The sequence below is a fragment of the Astyanax mexicanus genome, chromosome 8 (assembly GCF_023375975.1).
Source record: "Astyanax mexicanus isolate ESR-SI-001 chromosome 8, AstMex3_surface, whole genome shotgun sequence".
NCBI lineage: Eukaryota > Metazoa > Chordata > Actinopteri > Characiformes > Acestrorhamphidae > Astyanax > Astyanax mexicanus.
In genome coordinates, this window is record NC_064415.1 from 23,528,585 (window position 1) to 23,548,639 (window position 20,055).

The window sequence follows — 20,055 nt, forward strand, 5'->3', positions numbered from 1 at the left end:
GACATACACTATTAGACTGTTCACTTAAATACCGTGTTTCTGAGTATCCAGATTATATTTTAAAATATAGAATTGTGATATTTTGATGTTCTTGCAGCCCTAATATGTAGCATTCTGCATATTGTTATCTGTCAAAATTTACAAACCTGTTTTAGGTCAGAACCCTAACTCCAAACTCATACAACAATGCCCCAGGCAATAGTGACACAAAGTTTGTAATATTGTAAGTGATACAATAACCTTTTTTAAACATATGGATTAGCCCTCCTATGTTCAGATTAAATAACAATTTCCAGGTCAGACTGACTCATGTTTCACAATGTTTAATACAAAAGATAAAATTAAAAATAAAATACTTATTTTCTACATAAACATTATTTTTTATCTCATATCTAATATAAAGACATCCAATTTTTTCTTTAAAAAACAAAACAAAAAAAAAAAAAAACAAACAAAAAAGACATCTAATTTTTACTTCTTACAGACTTCTTACAGACTTCTCCTATGATTATTCACAACAGTTCACAATTACACAAACTGATCAGAACAGTATTTGTGTGATTAAATATATATTAACATACACATACACACACAAAACAAGTTTGTCCTTTTCTATTTAAATGTTTAATTACAATAATTAAGTTAAGGTTATGCACAAAAAATAGTTAACATATTTTCCCTGTATTTTAACAACTTTGAAACAGGTCACTTTGACTTCCTACAGAACAGGAGGGTTAAACTACTGGTACATTACTGTACAGGCACATTTTTAATCTCCAAATAAAACAGTGCAATCCTCCATGTATCCTCAAAGATATACATGACTCCTTCAGTTTCAACCTTGTCCCTTAAAAGTTTTACTGTTGTGTTTTTGAGATCAGATGTTCAATCAGCTTGGTAGTGGTGGGTAACATCTTTATACTCTGTAGCTTTACTACAGTGATGTAAATTTATTGTTAACACACTATTAACCATAGGATTTACTAGTTTTAGCTACTTGTAGTAATAAAAGCTTTTTGTTTGTAGTTGTAAAGAATTGTACTTCTCAGAGATGTAAATTCAAAAATGTTTGATTTTGAAAGATTTTGAAAAGTGAATCAACTTAGATTTGGCAATGTTGTTTCAATAAACCATAACTTACTAACACTAGAAAATCCTATGGTTAACAGAGTGTTAACAATAAACTTACATCCCTGTAGTAAGGCTGAGTATAAAGTCACCCACCACTACCAATCTGATTAAATATCTGGTCTTAAAAACACAACAGGACATGAACATACCCCTAGGTCTGATGAAGAATTGGTACCAAATTAAAAAGCAGTTACTGCAAATGGAAGTAAAACCACTTTAATTCCTCCATCCAACCAATTTTTGTTAATTTGTATGGTGATTAATTGTAAAATGCTCATTTAAAAGGCAGAAGGTTGAGGACATTATGTTGATTCACAACCATTTAACATTAAATGCTGTTTCAACGTGAAATATTGTTTTAACGTTGAAGCAACAACAGACATTACTTCAACCATATTTTAATGTAGAATGTCGGTTGTGTGCCAGCTGGGATCATTACCACATCAACGTTGATTCACTTTTCTAAATCAAAAAATCCAACGTTGACCCAACCAGTAACGTTGATTCAACGTTAATTTCACGTTGAAATGCCAGCTAGGAAGGTTGTGACATAAATCACATGAAGTGTTTTCTCGTGGTGAGGGAGTTTTGTCGAGTCTTCTCTCCACATGAAAGCAGAAGTCTATCAGCTGATCCGCCGGTCAAACTTCAGCACACCTTCAGGAGAACCGAGAGAGAGAGAGAGAGACAGAGAGAGAGCAGCTGTAGTATATGAGTGTCTAACGAAGTCATCTATCTAATCGTTGTTTTCAGCCCGGTCTCCTGCTAAAATGACTCTACAGATGTGTTACTATCTTCCTGCTCAAATGTGAAACACCAGTAGAGGACCAGCAGACATTCACTGGATTAACTGAGAACTATTAGTCGCCTGAGAGAGGTAAGAACTGTGTATCTAATGTTTCTGTGTGATTCCGTTTAGTAAACGTTACATTTCTATATTTCAGAAACAGCGCTGATTACTCCTCGGGGGCGTCGCAGCGACGCGTGTCACTCCAAATATGTGGCTTATCAATATCAAATATACATTTAGACTGCTGGAAACGTTTCACATCCTTAAAATACAGCAAGGCTAATAGACTATAAACTGATAGTGTAAATTAGTCCAAGTTCATAAATAAACCCATTTCTGTGTTTTTGTGTGTGAGTACCAGATACTCACAGTCTTATCAACTGATACCCCCATTACACCATACACTCTCAGAAAAAAATACCTCAAAACTGTCTTCAGGTACCTTTATTTAAGCATCATATTTGTACTATAGTCTTTTTCTGGACAGAAATGTACCTGTATAGTACATTTTTCTGACAGTGTGCTGTATATGACTCTAATGGCATTAAGATTGTATCTGACAACAGTGTGCTGTCCAGCAGTCTGTGCTCAGAATGTAATCTTAAATCATTTATTTTATAGCTGGTTTCTCAGAGAGCTTATCAGTGCTGACTGGACCTTGCTCTCCACTCAGGACTCTTAAGATCTGAGGAAACTACTCTGCTCTCTCTTTTTATCATCATGTGCATGCCATACCTGTTCTCCTGCTCGGTAATGCCACTCTTCTCCTTTTCTTTTTTTCTTTCTAAATCTGTTAATATACAGTACTGTTCAGAGGTTTTATGCATCGAAGCACTTTTATTACAAACCTATATCTCGGCAATACGAGAGATTTTGCGTGTCAAATCACCTGGACACATTAGAACAGATTGGGATTTTGTGAGCTATAGTTTAAAGAACTCAGCTTCCAGATTCTAGACACCAGATTTGTCCTAGACACCACCCAGCTATAAGAGAAATAGTTTTTGATGTAAAACTCCAATAAACATTAGAACACATGTCAGTTAACATAACATAGTTCTGGTAACACTTTGTAATAAGGGTAAATTAGTTCACATTACTTACTAGTGAATGCCTCAGCTAATTATCAATTAACACTACTTAAGACATTATTACAAATTTCTTAACTAGTGTCCCAATTAATTTTTATTTACAAGTCTTAATAATGTTTAATAATGACTTAATTATGATTTTGTTAATTAATAATTAGTGACATTACTTTAACCATTTAAAAATGTTTATTACTGTTGTACAGCTATTTATGACCCTTATTGTAAAGTGAAGAAAGTAACTTAGTCCATGTGAGCTTGTTTAAAGAAATACACGTTGCGTCCATCTCTCCTGGATGCCTCCAGCCAGCGTGCGGATATGTTAAATTCCATCAGCAGCTCATCTGTTTAAACATCAAGAACTGATTTATCAATCCAGCTTTTTGATGATCAATCTATAATAAGGTTGCACAATATTGGGATTTTACATGAGCTTCCACTAAAGGTCAGTGACCAGGCCTTTCATTACATTAATAATGCACTCTTTGGCATCCTATTCTGTAGATATAAATATGTTTTTGTAAATATGGCATGGAACATGAGAACAGTGCAAATGTTCCATTTGTATCAATCGGCTGAAATTAGTGTGTACTTATTGATTATACATGTTCTGTTCTCTAAGGCAGAAAAGTCATTTGTGGACAACAGCAGTAATAAAATGTAATACATTCCATGGTGGGTCAGGTGTAGCCCAGTGCTTCCATGGTGTAAACGACATGTGTAAACTGGATGTGCTGGTTTATATTTTCCACTATTTGGTCATTCACTTTTACTACTTTGCTCGTTTTACCATTTCTCGAATGTAATCATGTTTCCCCTCTGTCTTGTGGTAGCAGTCTTTTAGTGCTAGCTTAGATCATCTTTTATTGTACTTGAGCTTAGAACAGCACAGGCTACAGAGAACATAGACTACAGAGGCATCTATACATGCTTTCCGCCGATGATGTAGCTACTTATTATCTATTATCTTATGCTATGTAAACTAACTTGCTTTAAGCTGCTTTTGACATACCCAGCAAACCATGCCCATGAACTGTAACATAAGCCATTGTCAGCATCTTTGCCCGGCAAAGTTTAACTTAGGGTCTGTTAATAGTCCACTATTTTAATCAAGTACATCCCATCATCCTGCTGTTTACTAAAATCTTTCTGTTAGAGACATTGTTTAAAGTGGAATGTGTGGAAAGTATGTAAATGTGTGGATGGTTTAACCAAATGTATGGTGCATGGTTTATTTTTTTTATTACAGTAACGTTAATATTTGTACTCTGGTTCTCTGGTTTATGGCATGACAACCTGTGTTTAACAAACATGTAACTGTGAATGCAATCTTTTTTTTACAGCATGTATTCGAAAAAGGAAACCGACAACAGAAGGAGTCGATTAGTTAGTATTAGCCGAAGTATAAGAAGGATTTATTTGATTGTTGATGGTTTGACTTGCCTAATATTATTCTTTGAGCTGATGATTAAATAGAGCAGCAAATAATCTGGCAATTAAATAGCCATGTAATAGATCAACAATCTGTTCAATCAAGTTTTGTATTTCTTTGTAGCTGCATTTCTCACTTTTTTTTTTATCTGATAGTTGTTTTGAGTTGCATTGTGTCAATGATTCATGATGACTTGACCAATCAAAATGCTCAAGAAGGAGTAAAATATTTTTACATATTATTTGAAAGCGTAACAGCATTGATATGGAAACTAAGCTGCAAAAACACTCTACTTTTTTGGGATGTCAGTTACCTGTTACCTATTGAACATACGTCAGATTAACACCACCAGTTTGATGACACAAAAATGGACAATCAGAATATAGATTACTTACATATCACTTTTTTGCAAGGTCTGCAATACATCAGTTGAAAAACATGGCAAAAAAAAATATAGGATAGGGGCTCATTAAACAACACTGCATCATGGTGTACAGCAAACAGAAAAGCAAAGAATACTGTATGTATTTCTCTTCTCCATTTGGCTTGTGCCAGAGCCCATGTATTTACTCAGTGTTAAAAAAAGCCATTTACTCACATCACTAATGGCTTGGAAATAGCTGTCTGCAAGGTCAAACAGCAAGTGTGTACTTGTGTGTGTGCTTCCATGCACATTTTAAGATTAACCCAGTCATTTTTAAAGGCTTGATTGTGTGTTTGCATTCTTGATCATATTCCAGTAAAGAACATTTTCACTAAACTAGCCCTTTTTCTCTCCTCTTCAGATGTCACCTCAAGACGTCTAATCCAGATACAGTCAGGCCTTCTAAACTTCCTTAATTTGAACTTAAAACTTTAAATTAAAAGACACTGAGAGTCAACTGGTCCAGTCAGCATCTCTCCTATACAATCTGCCATCAATCCCAGGCAAAGATGGCCTCCTACAGCCCTGCCTCTACACAAGAGTCTCCCACAGAGGTGACCAATGGACACCTGAAATCGTCCAGCTCTAATGAGTCAATGAAACTCAAGAAGGAGATTTCTTTGCTAAATGGTGTCTGCCTCATTGTGGGGAACATGATTGGCTCTGGAATCTTTGTCTCTCCTAAAGGCGTTCTAATGTACAGTGCATCCTATGGCCTGTCTCTAGTAGTGTGGACCATTGGTGGAGTGTTCTCAGTATTTGGGGCGCTCTGCTATGCTGAACTGGGAACCACTATCACAAAGTCTGGAGCCAGTTACGCCTACATCCTCGAGGCCTTCGGAGGGTTCCTGGCCTTCATCCGTCTGTGGACGTCTCTCCTCATCATTGAGCCTACTAGTCAAGCTGTGATAGCTATCACCTTCTCCAACTACATGGTGCAGCCCATCTTCCCTACCTGCATCGCCCCCTATGCAGCCAACCGTCTGTTGGCTGCAGCCTGCATATGTGAGTACATATATCCTGTTTATCTGTTTGTCTGTCTGTAAATGTGTCCTAGGAATTCCAGCAAAAATCAATAGACATTCCACTGAATAAGAGATAATTTAGGCCCAGGCTATATCTAGAACAATGCCAATACATATTGAGTAATAATATCAATGATATAAATTAAAATAATTATATCTTGGTTTAGTTGTTAAAAATATAAGCTACTTTCAGTGTGTGTCTTTGTTTATGTTGGTCCATTCAGTGTCTGTACACTTGAAAAAATTGTACAGGTTTCTAAATGGACTATAACTTGAACTTAAAGTTGTAAGGGAAGCCTGAAATTGGTGTAGAATCATTACACAATATGCAATATAACTATTTTACATTTTTTAAAAAGAGGACACTGGTTAAATGCGGTTGTCCTCTGTGGCTGAAATGTTGTGGCCAGGGGGCTTCAAGTATGCCCCTACGTTTTTTGATCTGTGGCAGTGTCTCTGTGTGAGTGTGGGACTGAGATAAATAACTCTAAAGCTGTTAATAGCCAGCCAAATAATCTCTTTTAATATTCAATCTCTTGGAGGATCTGATTTTTACACATTGTTGAGCTTTTCCTGTCCAAGCACACCTGATTGTAGTTATCTATTAATTGTGAAATATTATTAGTGTCTGTGTCTTAACTGTGTACTACACACTAGTATTCTACAGTATATACTATACCCTAATCTCAATGGTGTGGACGTGGCATATTAGTACACAAAATATTAACATACTAACCTGTTTTGCACTAACAGGAAGTAATAAGGTGCTGCTTTGCCCACAAATGACACTACTGCTACATTTGCATCGTTAGCCAACTTTTTTCCATAATATATTTCCATATTCGCATCCCTTTCCAGTTTGCATTGCGTTGTGGGATATTAGTAAGAAAAAGTTGTAAAATTGTAAAATTTACTTAGGAAAATTAGAGCAGGGAAATTGCGCAATTGTACAAATTGCACTGAACTCCAGTCCACTGTTTCCCAACCCTTTTCAATGCCATTGCTCTAAAGAACACTTTTTTTCACATATTTTTTTTGTGCATAATTTTAAGCAGTTTTAAATGACAGATAATTAAGGGTATGGGCCACTTTTGTAGAACCAAAATTCTCCACTACTATTACTTTGATTAAAGTCTTTTTGCATTAAAAGTAAAGAAAAATAGGGCATTATTAATGTATTGTATTTGACTATTCACCCTTGTGTAATTTTCTGTATTTTTTAACCTTTGTGATATAGATCCCAGAATAAAATAAAATCACAGTGTATTATTTCCATTGTGAAGACATAAGGTGATAAATTGAGACATATTTTGGCAACATGATATCATCAGTTGCCTAGCTCTAGAACATGTCAAATTAACCTTTGTATAGCACAGAAGCTTCTTGTGTGTGTGAGTATGTGAAGCTCACTTCAACATGATGTCCAAATACTAATTTACTTGCAAATTCAATGAATATAGGTTAATGAATGGTATTTAAAGAGTATATAAAAATGAAGAAACTGTGCTCAGTTTGCAAGAAAAGGGTAGTGAGAGAGTCATGACGTGACCTATTGATCAGCACTATTCGAGATGGTGGGAGGGAGAAAGAGGAACATGAAAGCTGACAGATACTACAGATGTAAGCATATGTTCCTGTGTTTATGCTGAAACAAAGACTCAAGACAATAAAGTGCAGTATTTAGTTATTCAGATCAACTTGATCACTGTATTAAAGTATATAGAAAATGAGGTCAGCTGAAGGAAGGGGGGTTGTGGTGGGCTGGTGAAAAAAGTAAAACTGAAAGACAGGTCAGGAAGTTACATGAGTGAATAAGAGCAGAGAAATAGAAAAGAAGGAATAGTGTCACGTGTGTGTGTGTGTGTGTGTGTGTGTGTGTGTGTGTGTGGCTTTAGCTGGCAGCAGACAAGTGATTCAGTCCCGAAAACCTCACACTCACGTGATTCTTATCGTGCTACTTATTGAACAGAATGTTTTTTCATGTAGTCAGATGATTACTCATGATTTTTTTCTCTGGTAGCATTTTTTGATACTATTATTTAAATTTAAATAATTTCATTATATTAAATTGACACATTTGGATTATCTCCATGTTCATAGTAGCTCTTGGATCAGTAACATTAGCATCACCGCAGTTGCTCAGGTGACGAGCAAAAGCTATTGGAAAGTGACATGGCCAGAAAAACCTTCTGTTTCATCATTCATTCATTCTGTTTGTAGAATGAATGTATTTAGTACCAGAAGCACATTAAATAGAAAATGTTGTACCCTCTCCACTCAGGAACACTACTGCTTTCAATTTAAATTAATTAGGAACCGCTTTAAAGCAATTGTAAAATGATTACAGAGTCTTTTTAAACACAGATAAAGCTTAAAAATACCCTAAAATACCCTTTATCTCCTGAATTCATACAGGGATTTATTTATAGCTTCTCCCTTATCTATGTGTTTCATACATGTTTTTCCCTTTCTTTTATTTTTATTTTGATTAGGTTCTGTAGTTTATTTAATTCTTTTTTTATTGTACACTTTTATGTGATTGTGTCAGTTTTGTAATTGTACTAGTGTTAATATTTAATTGTGCCTTGTCCTTGGATAATTTGAAATGATCTTATGAACAAAATTCTCAATTGTGTAACAGCTGTTTAAAGACTGTACTCACAGTCAAGGCCAGACTGACCTGCAGTAACCGGGTGTGCCTCCTTAGACCATTCAAGCTCAAAACAAAGACAGAACAGGCTGTACCCCCCTTGCACCAAAAAAACATTTATAATGTTTCCTTGTACAATGTCCCACCCATCCAGTAGACCAAGTTAGATCCTGGTAATTAAGGTCATTAGGGCATCTGGATATTAGGCTGTTCACAGAACAGGTAGAAGTATCAAGATATGTTATCTGTGTTAAATTAAATCTTTTTTTTTTCAGTTTAATTTGGGCCAATTTTATGTTTTACTGATCTTATACAGATCCAGTATGCAGTTATGTCTCTCTAAATGGCCAGTTTAGCATTTCTGATTTTCTCTGAATTTTAAAACCAGCTTTCACTGCACTTTAGCATTACATCTAGTCAGTTTGTGAGTGTAAACTGTTCATATACAATAAACATATATAAAATTGGATTTGGGCCACTTTACTTTCCGTATGAACATAGAGTTCATTGCGTTTGTAACTTTGCAGGGTGGTAGATCTCCAGGACAGGGTGTAAAATTTGGGGACCCTGTATATGTATACTGTTTATAGGCCCACATTTACATATTTATATTTACATATGTTAAATACTAGCTTGACAGTATCTACTGAGACAGGGGTGGACCCCTGTGGATGCCACAGTGATTGCTGCCCAAAAGGTCAATACATGTGTGTGCACTCACCAGTGTGTGTGTGTGTGTGTGTGTTCACTGCAAAAATGGATTAAAGGCAGAAGCCACATTCCATCTGTATTCAACACAAACACTGTTGTCTTCTGCTGTCTTGAATTTTAAGTCAAAAATGTTAAGTACTAATAGAAATATGATAAATCTATAGTTCAAGGCCTGTCTTTAAAGCAGCTATAAAAAAACGAAATTCGTCATTCAATAGTCAGAGTTTAGAGATGAGTCTTAGATGTGTCACCTCAAATGTAGAGAGACAGTGATAAGCAGTTCTTTTAGGGATGTGAATGTGCTGATACTAGGAAGGTAAAGTCCTCCACACAAGACTCTGACCCTTGTGCTAATCGCTAATGACAGCTCAGCATGCAAAGCAAGTGCACATACACAGAGAGAGAGAGAGAGAGAGAGAGAGAGAGAGAGAGCGAAGGCCATAGCTATCCTAGAACACACCTTTTCTTACACAGTAGGGATTGTTTAAGGCAGCATTTCTTCTCCTCAGGTCAGGGTATTTTCTATAAACTGAAAGCAGATTTTACACAGAAGAGCTGATTCTTACAGTAGACCACAGCTGAATTTCACGCTATGTAAGATCTATGGGGCCCAGCTTTTATTAATCAGTTAAAAGTGCAGTCATTTTAATGAGAGCAGACGTCCTAAAACTTTGTCCACATGTGTATGTGCATTTGTGTTTATCATGCTTAAAGCAGTATTGTAAAAGATATTTTCTTTTACATTGAAAGCAGTAGTATTCCTGAGTTAGGTGGGGACAGAATGTTCTAATTAAGCAATAATACATAGTAATTGCTCTCTACGTTTGGACACTATTTTATAAATGCACAAAATTAGCTTAGCTACAGCAATTTCCACAGCATATACTTATATTCCAAAAAATATTGACTGTTGCCAGTGAGACTGAAGAGCACATGGCATATTTATTCTTTTATGCACTTCAAGTAATAAAGTTATACCAGTGAAGAGAGATGAGTTGATTCTATGGCAGAGTTACCACATGTCTTTAAGAAGCTGTACCTTGAAGGACACAATAAAGTATTTGTCTGTATGTGTCTGATTGAGTTAAAAAAGGCAAAGCAAAAGATAGTGAAAGCTGTATAGATGATCCCTTTTTGCTCTATTGTTATTGTTTTTCTCTATTAGTCATAGGTTAAGGGGTATTTCCTTTATGGATGACAGGATAACCTTTAGTTTTACCTTTTAAGGCTATCAGAAAGCCAATGCCAAAACAAAAACAACATTTTCGACATGGAGAGAAAACAGTCAATATAGAGTTATGTGTCTGTGGTCTGTGTAAACAAAAAAAAAGATAGTCATAGTTATGTAGGCGTGTCACATTAATGGTTTTTATGGATGACACATCGTCCCAGAAATTATTGAGATTAATTATTGTTATTTTAAGACCATTTAATGCATTTACACATGACTTTTAATTATTATAAATAATCAGAGATTAAGTAAACCATATTAAAATACCAACACTATTTTAAAATTGACACCCTGGCTCATTCACATTAATGGCCTTACCTCACTAAGTAAACATAATTGGCAGTATTGAGATCAGTCAAAGTGATGTTGATAAATTGTATGACAGACTGATAAGGTAATTAGTGTGACATGCCTATATGTATGTATGGTACCATTTAAAGAACACGCACAGCAGTTCTCTCTGTCTCTGGCTGTGTGCAAATGCTGTTCTAAGCTTTTATCACTCTTCCACTCTCTGAAAAAAACAGCCTGCAGGGATGCTGATGTCAGCAACCCCACTTCCTCAAGCCAGACTACCTTACAAAAGATACACACACAAGCACACAAACACACACTCCCTCCACGGTTCTCAAAAACTGTATCTCACATCACGACCACATGTCAAGCCTATAAGAATCACAAGTATTCACTGGCTCCAGTGTCACTGATCAAATATCCAAACAGATAAGGTCTTGTGATGTTTCTCAGCAGGGCAGCAGTGTTATGACTGCACCCTGTTATTGGAGCACCGGATGGGCTTTGCCAAAACAGTGTTTTTGGTTTTACACAAACTATAACCCTTTCAGGAACACCTAGTCAAACATACAGTACGATTCCTGCCCTCAACCTGCTGAACCTTTCAGTTCTGGAGCTTTGAATATTGTTATTGCTATATGAGAAAACCTGCCATAATTATCTGTTTTATCTGTTTTTATTATTTTCATATTAATTACAGAACAGTAACTATTTCTTTTAGTTTTTATATATTTTTTATATTACAATTGTTTATAATTAAAAAGGCCACATATCCTTTACACTATATCAGAGTCAAATTTTATTAATGTATGTTTATTTATCACAGGGCCATCAAGACTTTGAACTGTCTGATCACATTAAACAATAATATAATGGATAGAAGAATAAAAAAAAAACATAAAATATAAATATAAAAAGCAAAAAAACTAAAAGGCAAATGTGTACAGGTATAATAATATTATAAAAATAACATTGATTGTTTATTGACAAAAATCTTAAACATGTTTTATTCTACTGTAAAGTTATGAAAGTGATATATTATTGTCAAAAACATAATAGTCTGAGAATATCAGAAATTGAATAAAATAAAAAGAAAATAAAAACCAAAAATCTTGGGAAGCCTGTGTGGCTCTGTGGCCTGTTGGTACACCAACTATCTGCTACCAAGTTTATTTAATCAATCCTACAATTAGCGGGGTTCACAGGGAAATCAGCAAACAAGCCTGTGTTCTTTTAACTCTACCCTTAAACACCATATGAATAACTTCTGTTTTAGTCTTAATCTAACACCATAGCTAAAAGCTAATATCTTAGTCCCAATCTAACACCATAACCACAAACTAATATGCTACTCACAGTCTAAAACCTAGCCACAAACTAATATGTTAGTTCCAATTTAACACCATAGCCACAAGCTTATATGTTAGTCCCAATTTAACACCATAGCCACAAACTAATATGTTACTCACAGCCTAAAACCTAGCCACAAACTAATATGTTAGTCAAAGTATACAATCAAAGACACAAGTTAAAATATTAGTCACAATGTAACACGTTGACCAAAAGCTAATATTTTTTATGGAATGCTCTAGCAAAGCCAATATATGTTAATTCCAATCTAACTCTCTAGTCACAAGCCAACATGCTAGTTTTAATACAATAAACACATATGTTTGATCCAGCACATTGTATTTTTACGTCCCTATTAGCTTCTGGTTTACCTTGTTTTTATTTTTTTTTATAGAGTAACACACTTACTGATCAGATTAATCATTAAAAATGCTGTGGCTGCCTAATACTACTGAGTACTGTTAAATATGTTAAATATAAGGTATGCCTATATTTTGCAGGTTTGCTGACCTTTGTAAACTGTGCCTATGTGAAGTGGGGTACACGTGTACAGGACTTCTTCACCTATGCCAAAGTCATCGCTCTCATTGCAGTTATCATCACTGGCTTGGTGAAGATATTCCAGGGTATGGCCACACAACTTCGTCCTCTAATATTTCAGTATCTCTAAGCAAAAACTGTTCACAATGTATATAGTAATACTAATGTTTTGGTTTGTATGTGTTTATTTTAGGACACACACAGAACTTTGAGGGCCTGTTTGACAATTCGTCCCATGATCCAGGTGATGTGGCCCTAGCTCTGTATTCTGCTCTGTTCTCCTACTCTGGCTGGGATACCCTCAACTTTGTCACAGAGGAGATTAAAAACCCCGAGAGGTGAGGAGAAACTAACAAAACACAGACTATTTAGGCTGATTAGCATTTTTACAGTGTAAAATAAGTCAGTTTAGGACTGTGGACTGGTTGTCCCACATAGACTTCCTTTCTGTATACTTCCTGTCTGTCTACTGTAAGATGCTGTACAACCTCAATACCAAAAAACACATATTTTATTTAAAATAGGACATAGAACACATATCAGATAAATGTTGAATGTGAGTCCTTTTATTATTTCATTCAAAATATTAACTCATGTATAACTTGATGTCAGCTAGACATCCTGTTGGGATAAGATAAGGTAGGGATGAGGCAAAAGCGGCAGGAAAATTTTACAATGACCTTACATGACTGGGTATAAAAAGAGAATTTTTTAAAAGCATGGTCTTTCAGAAGCAAATATGAGCTGAAGTTGTGAAAAACTGCATTGTGGAACATCAACATCTTCAAAAGAATGGGCCCAAGAACACTTCCATAAATCACTGTATGTGAATAAAATTATACAGATTGGTGAGCCTCTGCTCATCTTTCTCCTCTTTCTTCCTCTGAAAGACTCTTTCTAAAATGCTCCTTAGTAGGAGTTGTTGCAAATTGCCACTCCAGCTGGGTTTTTCATGACTTTGACTATACTTTACCAGCTGTTTGTTGCCCTGTCCCAACTTTTTTAAACAAATCTTTGAAAGTGAATGAGGATGAAAATGCACCACTGGTGGTTCCTCAGCATGGAAGGGTAAAGAAACTATTAGATTGATCTTCCGATTTTGAAGGTTTGCATCTTGATGCATTCACCTGACTGAGTAAATTAACAGCCATGTGACAGGATCATACAACCTTTATGGGGTGCTTAGGTCAGTCATGTGATCAGAGATCCCCCTTGACATCAGAGACATGCCCTTTTACCACAAGATGTGTTAATTTAAGCATGCTGAGGCAAATAATCCTGGGGATGTAACAATCTGGTTTAATGTTGCCCCGTAAATCACAACTTCTACAATTAATATAGGACTAAGCGAATAAGGAATGTTATGTCATAGTATTTAAGTCTTGCACTACCCTGTATTCAGCATGAGGCCCATTTTTAGAACACTAATATAAGCAGATTTCCTCTATTGTAAAAACTGCCACTGTCATGCTTTATAGTAGAAAACCACAGCATTCCAAACATGATACATTTTGTCTCATGTACATTTGAAGAGTTAATTTGCAAAAACAGACAAGTGCTACTCTTTAAAACTCTTTATCTCTTTTTGCAAATGGAAACAAACTAAATACCAATGGGAAAAGCAAAAAGAGTTTCCACACACTTCTAAAGAGTTTTGATGGTTGCAGTTTTGACCTTTAGGGTCTTTATCAGACAAAAATCCCAATTTTTATGTGAACTATTATGTAGTTTGTGGTTCATTACATTTACATAGCATTTATAGCATTTAGCTGACACTTTTATCCCGAGTGATTTATAAGGTTGTTCCTTTTACAGAGGTGGGCCAATGTAGTGTTACGAACCTTATCCAAAGACTCCTTTTGATATAGCATAGTGTTCAGTCACCAAGACCTAGAATTGAACCCCAGTCTCCCCCAGATGGTAGCTCACTAGCAGGCAGTGATGTTATCCCCTGCACCACACCAATCTAGTGTTCAGTGTTTGTTAGTGGAGGTGGGTAGGTAAATTGTGATGTAAAGTTTATTTTCCTTCACTTGGGCTTTACATGGCAGCTATGAATAAATAAGGTTGCTTTTTTGTTTAATTTAGTTTTGGATAACTGCACACCTTTAGAGTTAGGCTGGCATAACATACAAAGATTTCTCAAAATACTAAAAACTACATTTGGAATCTCTTTATAGTCTGAGGCAGGGTTGTGGCAGCAGGTTTTTATTTCAGAAAATCAGTATCTGATTCCACTTATTTAATCAGCTGGTCAGTCTTCAAACAACTGCTCACATGAGCTTCTGCTTGAAATGAAAATCTGCAGCTCTTTGTGGATAAGATTTGACACCCCTGGTGTGAGGTCACTCGGATCAGCCTGAAATATCATATTCACCTGTTAATTCAAGAGGCAATTACACATTTAAACAACACTGTCTCTTCACTCGCACTGGGACACTTTATTACTTTTCATGTTACTGATATCCATTCATAATTACCCATGCTGCTATAGTAATTTGCATTCGGACTCATGTTGCTGCTACGTCCCTACTCCTATATTTTTGTGTATTTATCTATCTATTTTATCATTGTATTTTACTCTATTTTATTTTGTTTTTATATTTATCTATTTTAAATTGCTTTTTGGGTGTAAACTGGACCGTGAGAATACAATTCGGTTCCACTCACGTAATGTGAAATGACAATAAAATCTCCTTGAATCCTTATTTGTAGCAAACATTTCCAACACTCTCTGTTGCCCTCTGGTGGGCACATTTATGTAATACAGGAACCTGCCGCTGTCCATTGCCATCTCCATGCCCATTGTCACAGTGATCTATATCTTGACCAATGTGGCCTACTATACAATCCTGCCTATTCCTGCTATCCTGGACAGTGATGCTGTGGCTGTGGTGAGTGCCCCCTTTTGGTCCTGACCATAATCACAGATTCAAATTCAATTTTAATACAGGTACAGTTCACAGTGACAAACTTAGCATCAAAAAATAAGTTTGTATAATTGTAAATATATACATTCCTCATGTGGAAAATAGGATCTGTATGTCAGTAACTGACTATTGTTCTTCAAACTTTCATAGACATTTGCAGACAAAGTATTTGGAGTGTTTAACTGGACAATCCCGCTCGCTGTGGCCCTCTCATGCTTTGGAGGACTGAATGCTTCTATTTTGGCTGCTTCAAGGTATGGAACATTTGAGACCACTATAATGTTGTATGGGGGTTTCTGATGGAGTTGTGGACACCAGCCCTGAAATATAACATTTTCATTGTCCTGTGCCGTTGGTTCTGATACGTCATGTGCATGTCATTCTCTAGGCTGTTCTTCGTGGGCTCCAGGGAGGGCCACCTGCCTGACTACCTGTGCATGATTCACGTTAGCCGCTACACCCCCATCCCTGCACTGCTCTTCAATGTTAGTCATCTTCCATCCCTCACTGCCTAATTTTGTGTGTATATGTGTATGTGTGTGTGTGTGTGAGAGAGAAAGACAGTGGGCAGAATTAAATTTAGTGGGCAGACTTCATTAATTTCAGTTCAAACTATTTGGGAAGAAAATGGAAAAAAGTAACAGGTACAGCAATGACAACAATGACCACATAGCTTAACTACACTGTAGCTTCCATAATAAACAGAAAAAAGGAATAGACATGTTTGCTGAAACCGCATATTCTATCCAGTTATATAAGTCATCAATACTGTGGGTTAAAGCTAATTAGCAAAAATCAAACCTTTTACAGCACTAGCTGTCCAGGACAAATTGTCTAACACAGTGACTTTCAAGAATTTCCAAATCATTGAGCTGTTGTTTTTTTTTTTATAAAAATCTACTTAACTCTTTAAAGCATGGTGTTACTCATAGAAACCACTTCCGAAAGGATCCTTGATGCAGCACAACCCAAATTTAAAGTATTTAGAAATCTGCTTTTTCCAGTTTTCTCACTCCAAATATCTCCATATCCAGAACTGAAGTAAAATCAGTGATAATGGACAGATACAAACTGTCTTTAGTAGATATATAATAGATATATAATATAATATATATAAATGCAGAAAAATCTCTTTCCTTTCTAAACACTGTTGCAGGAAGTTTCACTGCCCTACCCACTGAAACAAACAGGAGAGCGGTACTCCAGGTCCACTGTCCTAAAAAATATTTAAATTCATGTTTACAATACATTTGATTGCCAGTAATCATTTAGTGACCTTTATGTTTTTGATCTGAATTGATATCTGTCTAACTGTTTGGTCTTGTACTGGGCTACAGGGTGCCATGGCTCTGGTGTATCTATGTGTGGAGGACATCTTTAAACTGATTAACTACTACAGCTTTAGCTACTGGTTCTTTGTGGGGCTGTCTATCCTGGGCCAGCTGTATCTGCGTTGGAAACAGCCAGACAGACCACGCCCATTAAAGGTAAATGTGCAGTGTGACCTGGTATCTCCCATATGGGTCATTATCAGAATATTGTGTCTTTTGGCCCCCAAAACATTCAATAAATGATTTAAGATTTAGAATTCTTTTGACTATTTACCATATTTGTAAGATATTAAACTACAAAAAAGTCATATTGTCTAGTTTAATCACTTATATTTCACTTGCATGCATGCATCCACCTTGTCATGGCAAGCTACAATGACAAGGTGGGCAATTTTTGCAAAACTTGGCATTTAATAAATACATGGTTGACCTAGAATTGCAAACATTTTGTATTGCTCATGATGATTAAAAAAAAAAAGATATATTATTTACAATGAAATTTTACCATGACAGGATGGACAGCTTAAGCTTTATCTAAGCTAAGTTTGGAGACAATGTGAGAAATGTAGATAATTTGTTAAATATTTAGCATGTAAATTTCCTTGAAAATTAAACTGTATGAAATTTGTGATGTCACTGATGTTTGAATAGCTTAATTATTTTTTAATGAAAATAGCTAAATAAAAAAATTGATATGTCTTAATTAAAGATAAAAGTATTAAAAGAAAACCTTAACCAGGTAACTCTGTGGACATGGGAAAATGTAATAAAATTAACAAAATTACTATGATGTGAAGATTAACATTGCTCTATATTTGTAATTATATGTTAATTCAGCATACAGTGTTTTTTTTTATGAAATTGAACAACTATGCTGCAGACACAAAATGCATGTTATATTGACCTGTACATTCAATACATACAAAAAAATATTGAACTTGACTATGGCATTCATTAAAATTATGTGCTACATCTCAGTCATTCTTTTTCTCTTGTTTCTACAGCTCAGTATTATCTTCCCGATTGTTTTCTGCCTTTGCACCATCTTCCTTGTGGTGGTCCCTCTCTACAGCGACACCATCAACTCCTTGATTGGCATTGGTATTGCCCTCTCTGGCGTACCTGTCTACTTCCTGTGCTGCTACACCCCAGCCTCACGGAGACCGATGTGGCTGCGGAGGTTTATCGGTAAGACTCAGATGATGTTATATAATAGTTAAAACATGTTTTCAAGACCTGTTCCTGTAAATAACTAACAGTTTCTTCATGATTCCAATTTGCAGCGTCATCTGGTGTGCTGATCCAGAAGGTCTGCTTCTCTGTGCTGACAGAGATGGATACAGATGAAGGGAAAGTGGAGTAAAAAAGGACAATGAGTAACTTATAAGCAAACCTATCTATGCAGTATACAGATTTCTCTTTCCATGGTTCAGTCAACAAGACGCATGAGCAGTTGTGTTAATTGACTGATGAGATTTTGGGTACTGATTTACACAGATACCTGAATGACGACTGCTAATAGCATTCACATTCCTATCAGGGGAAGAAAAATCACTATAACTGACAGTAATTTCATGTCTATTTATGGTGACTTGTATTTTTGACATTTGCTTTAAAGTAAACAAGATTTTTCCAAAGAGTAGGATTCAAAGGATTTTAATCCTAAATATAACACCCATTTCTAACATATAGGCTACGTTCAGACTGCCAGCCTAAATCCCATTTGGCATATCCAAATTTTAACCATACTGATTTTTTGATCAGCTGGACACCCAGGAACCACATGAAATCTGATTTTTGCAAATTGGATCCAAATCCCTTTTAGAGGTGGTTTGAATTGTGATTACAATCAGATCTGTACAGATGTGCCTTAGTCTGTCTGCTTAAATTGGATTTTAATACACCGTTTGTTTAATTAATAACACAACAAACAATGACCTCATCAAACCCAGAGTGACAGAAATGTGCCAAAAATAGCACAAAATGTTAGTTATTGATGAAAAAATTGACCATTAGAGAAATTAATGCAGATACATTTGTGATGTCCAGAAACAAAAACTCTTTAAGAAAAAGTCTAATTACTCATGACGATCAAATCATTTACATCAGCTGTGTGAGTATTACTACCTAATCTCTCTGTGTTCAGACTGGAGGCAAATTATATGTTTTTTTAAATCCAATCTGGTGAGAGACACTGTCCATATTGTTATTTGCAAGTAATAAGATTAAACATCACAAATCTATCTGCATGGGTGGCCGTGGTAATGAGGTCCAGCATCAGCCAGCACGCTGGTGGTGTGGCTTTCATATGTGAAGGCAGGGGTAACCGAGGTGCATTTTAATGACAGGTTAAAATTTGATTAGGGAAACCACACTGAAATCCGATTGAATAAATCAGAGTGTAATTGCATTTTAGACCACCTCCAAACGTGGTCTCACATGATTTCAGGCTGTACAGACTATCGGAAAATACACCTGGAAACAATCTGCATGTGCCTAAAAAACAGATTTGGTCTGGCAGTCGAACATAACCCAAGGCTGCAGATTTTCACAAGCAAGAATGAAGGGATATGTACCTTAGTCCCAAACGGGGCAGAACCAATGAAACAAAAGCACTGATAGCATTAGACTTATATGTTTAAATTTACATTGTCAGGAATTTAAAAAGTCCTGTGTTCTTAGGTCTTTGTTATATTTTATAAAGCTATAAAACGTACAGCGATATTTGTGATATTATAAAAGATTCTAAGAGAACAAAAAAAAAATAAGAGTTCATTTTTACCCAAAGGGCTAAAAAGCAAGTTCTAAAAAGCTTGAGGACTCTCTGATTGCTCTGATATTTCTATGTGTGGAGTTACATTAAATAACAGTATACATGTTCATGAACATGTCTATTTGTTGGTATTTGAAATCACATTTTTACAACACAAGTTAGGGAAGATATCTTATATTAGCTAGGATCTCTTTTTTCTAGCATTTTCCATTTACTGGCTATGACCAAAGTAATATAAGGTCTGGGATATTTGGACAATTGTTGAACTAAAGGGGGGGGGGGTTAGATTTCTGTTGAACATTTTTCATTACAGTATATTTATGAATGACAAATAAACAAATACCTGATTAATCTG

General features: G+C 35.7%; 1 protein-coding gene across 2 annotated transcripts; it reads left to right on the top strand.

Moving 5' to 3' along the window:
* Positions 1-1,729: 1,729 nt before the first annotated feature.
* Positions 1,730-20,051, top strand: slc7a7 (solute carrier family 7 member 7). Of its 2 annotated transcripts, none has more exons than XM_007248017.4 (10): positions 1,730-2,008; positions 5,227-5,870; positions 12,627-12,752; positions 12,860-13,004; positions 15,437-15,560; positions 15,747-15,850; positions 15,985-16,081; positions 16,934-17,083; positions 17,932-18,115; positions 18,211-20,051. In XM_007248017.4, exons 2-10 carry the CDS (start codon positions 5,375-5,377, stop codon positions 18,288-18,290), a joined length of 1,506 nt encoding a protein of 501 aa, XP_007248079.3. In that variant the 5' UTR covers positions 1,730-2,008; positions 5,227-5,374; the 3' UTR covers positions 18,291-20,051. The 2 variants fall into 2 exon arrangements, with proteins under 2 accessions (XP_007248079.3, XP_022534144.2); XM_022678423.2 differs by lacking the exon at positions 1,730-2,008 and adding an exon at positions 2,547-2,671.
* The last annotated feature ends 4 nt before the right edge of the window (positions 20,052-20,055 follow it).

Bases quoted from the DNA above. Each gene is read 5' to 3' on its own strand.
- slc7a7 (XM_007248017.4), top strand. From the start codon at position 5,375: ATGGCCTCCTACAGCCCTGCCTCTACACAAGAGTCTCCCACAGAGGTG. The intron at 13,005-15,436 runs GTGAGGAGAAAC...TATGTAATACAG, and splicing joins GAGATTAAAAACCCCGAGAG to GAACCTGCCGCTGTCCATTG. The intron at 15,561-15,746 runs GTGAGTGCCCCC...AAACTTTCATAG, and splicing joins ACAGTGATGCTGTGGCTGTG to ACATTTGCAGACAAAGTATT.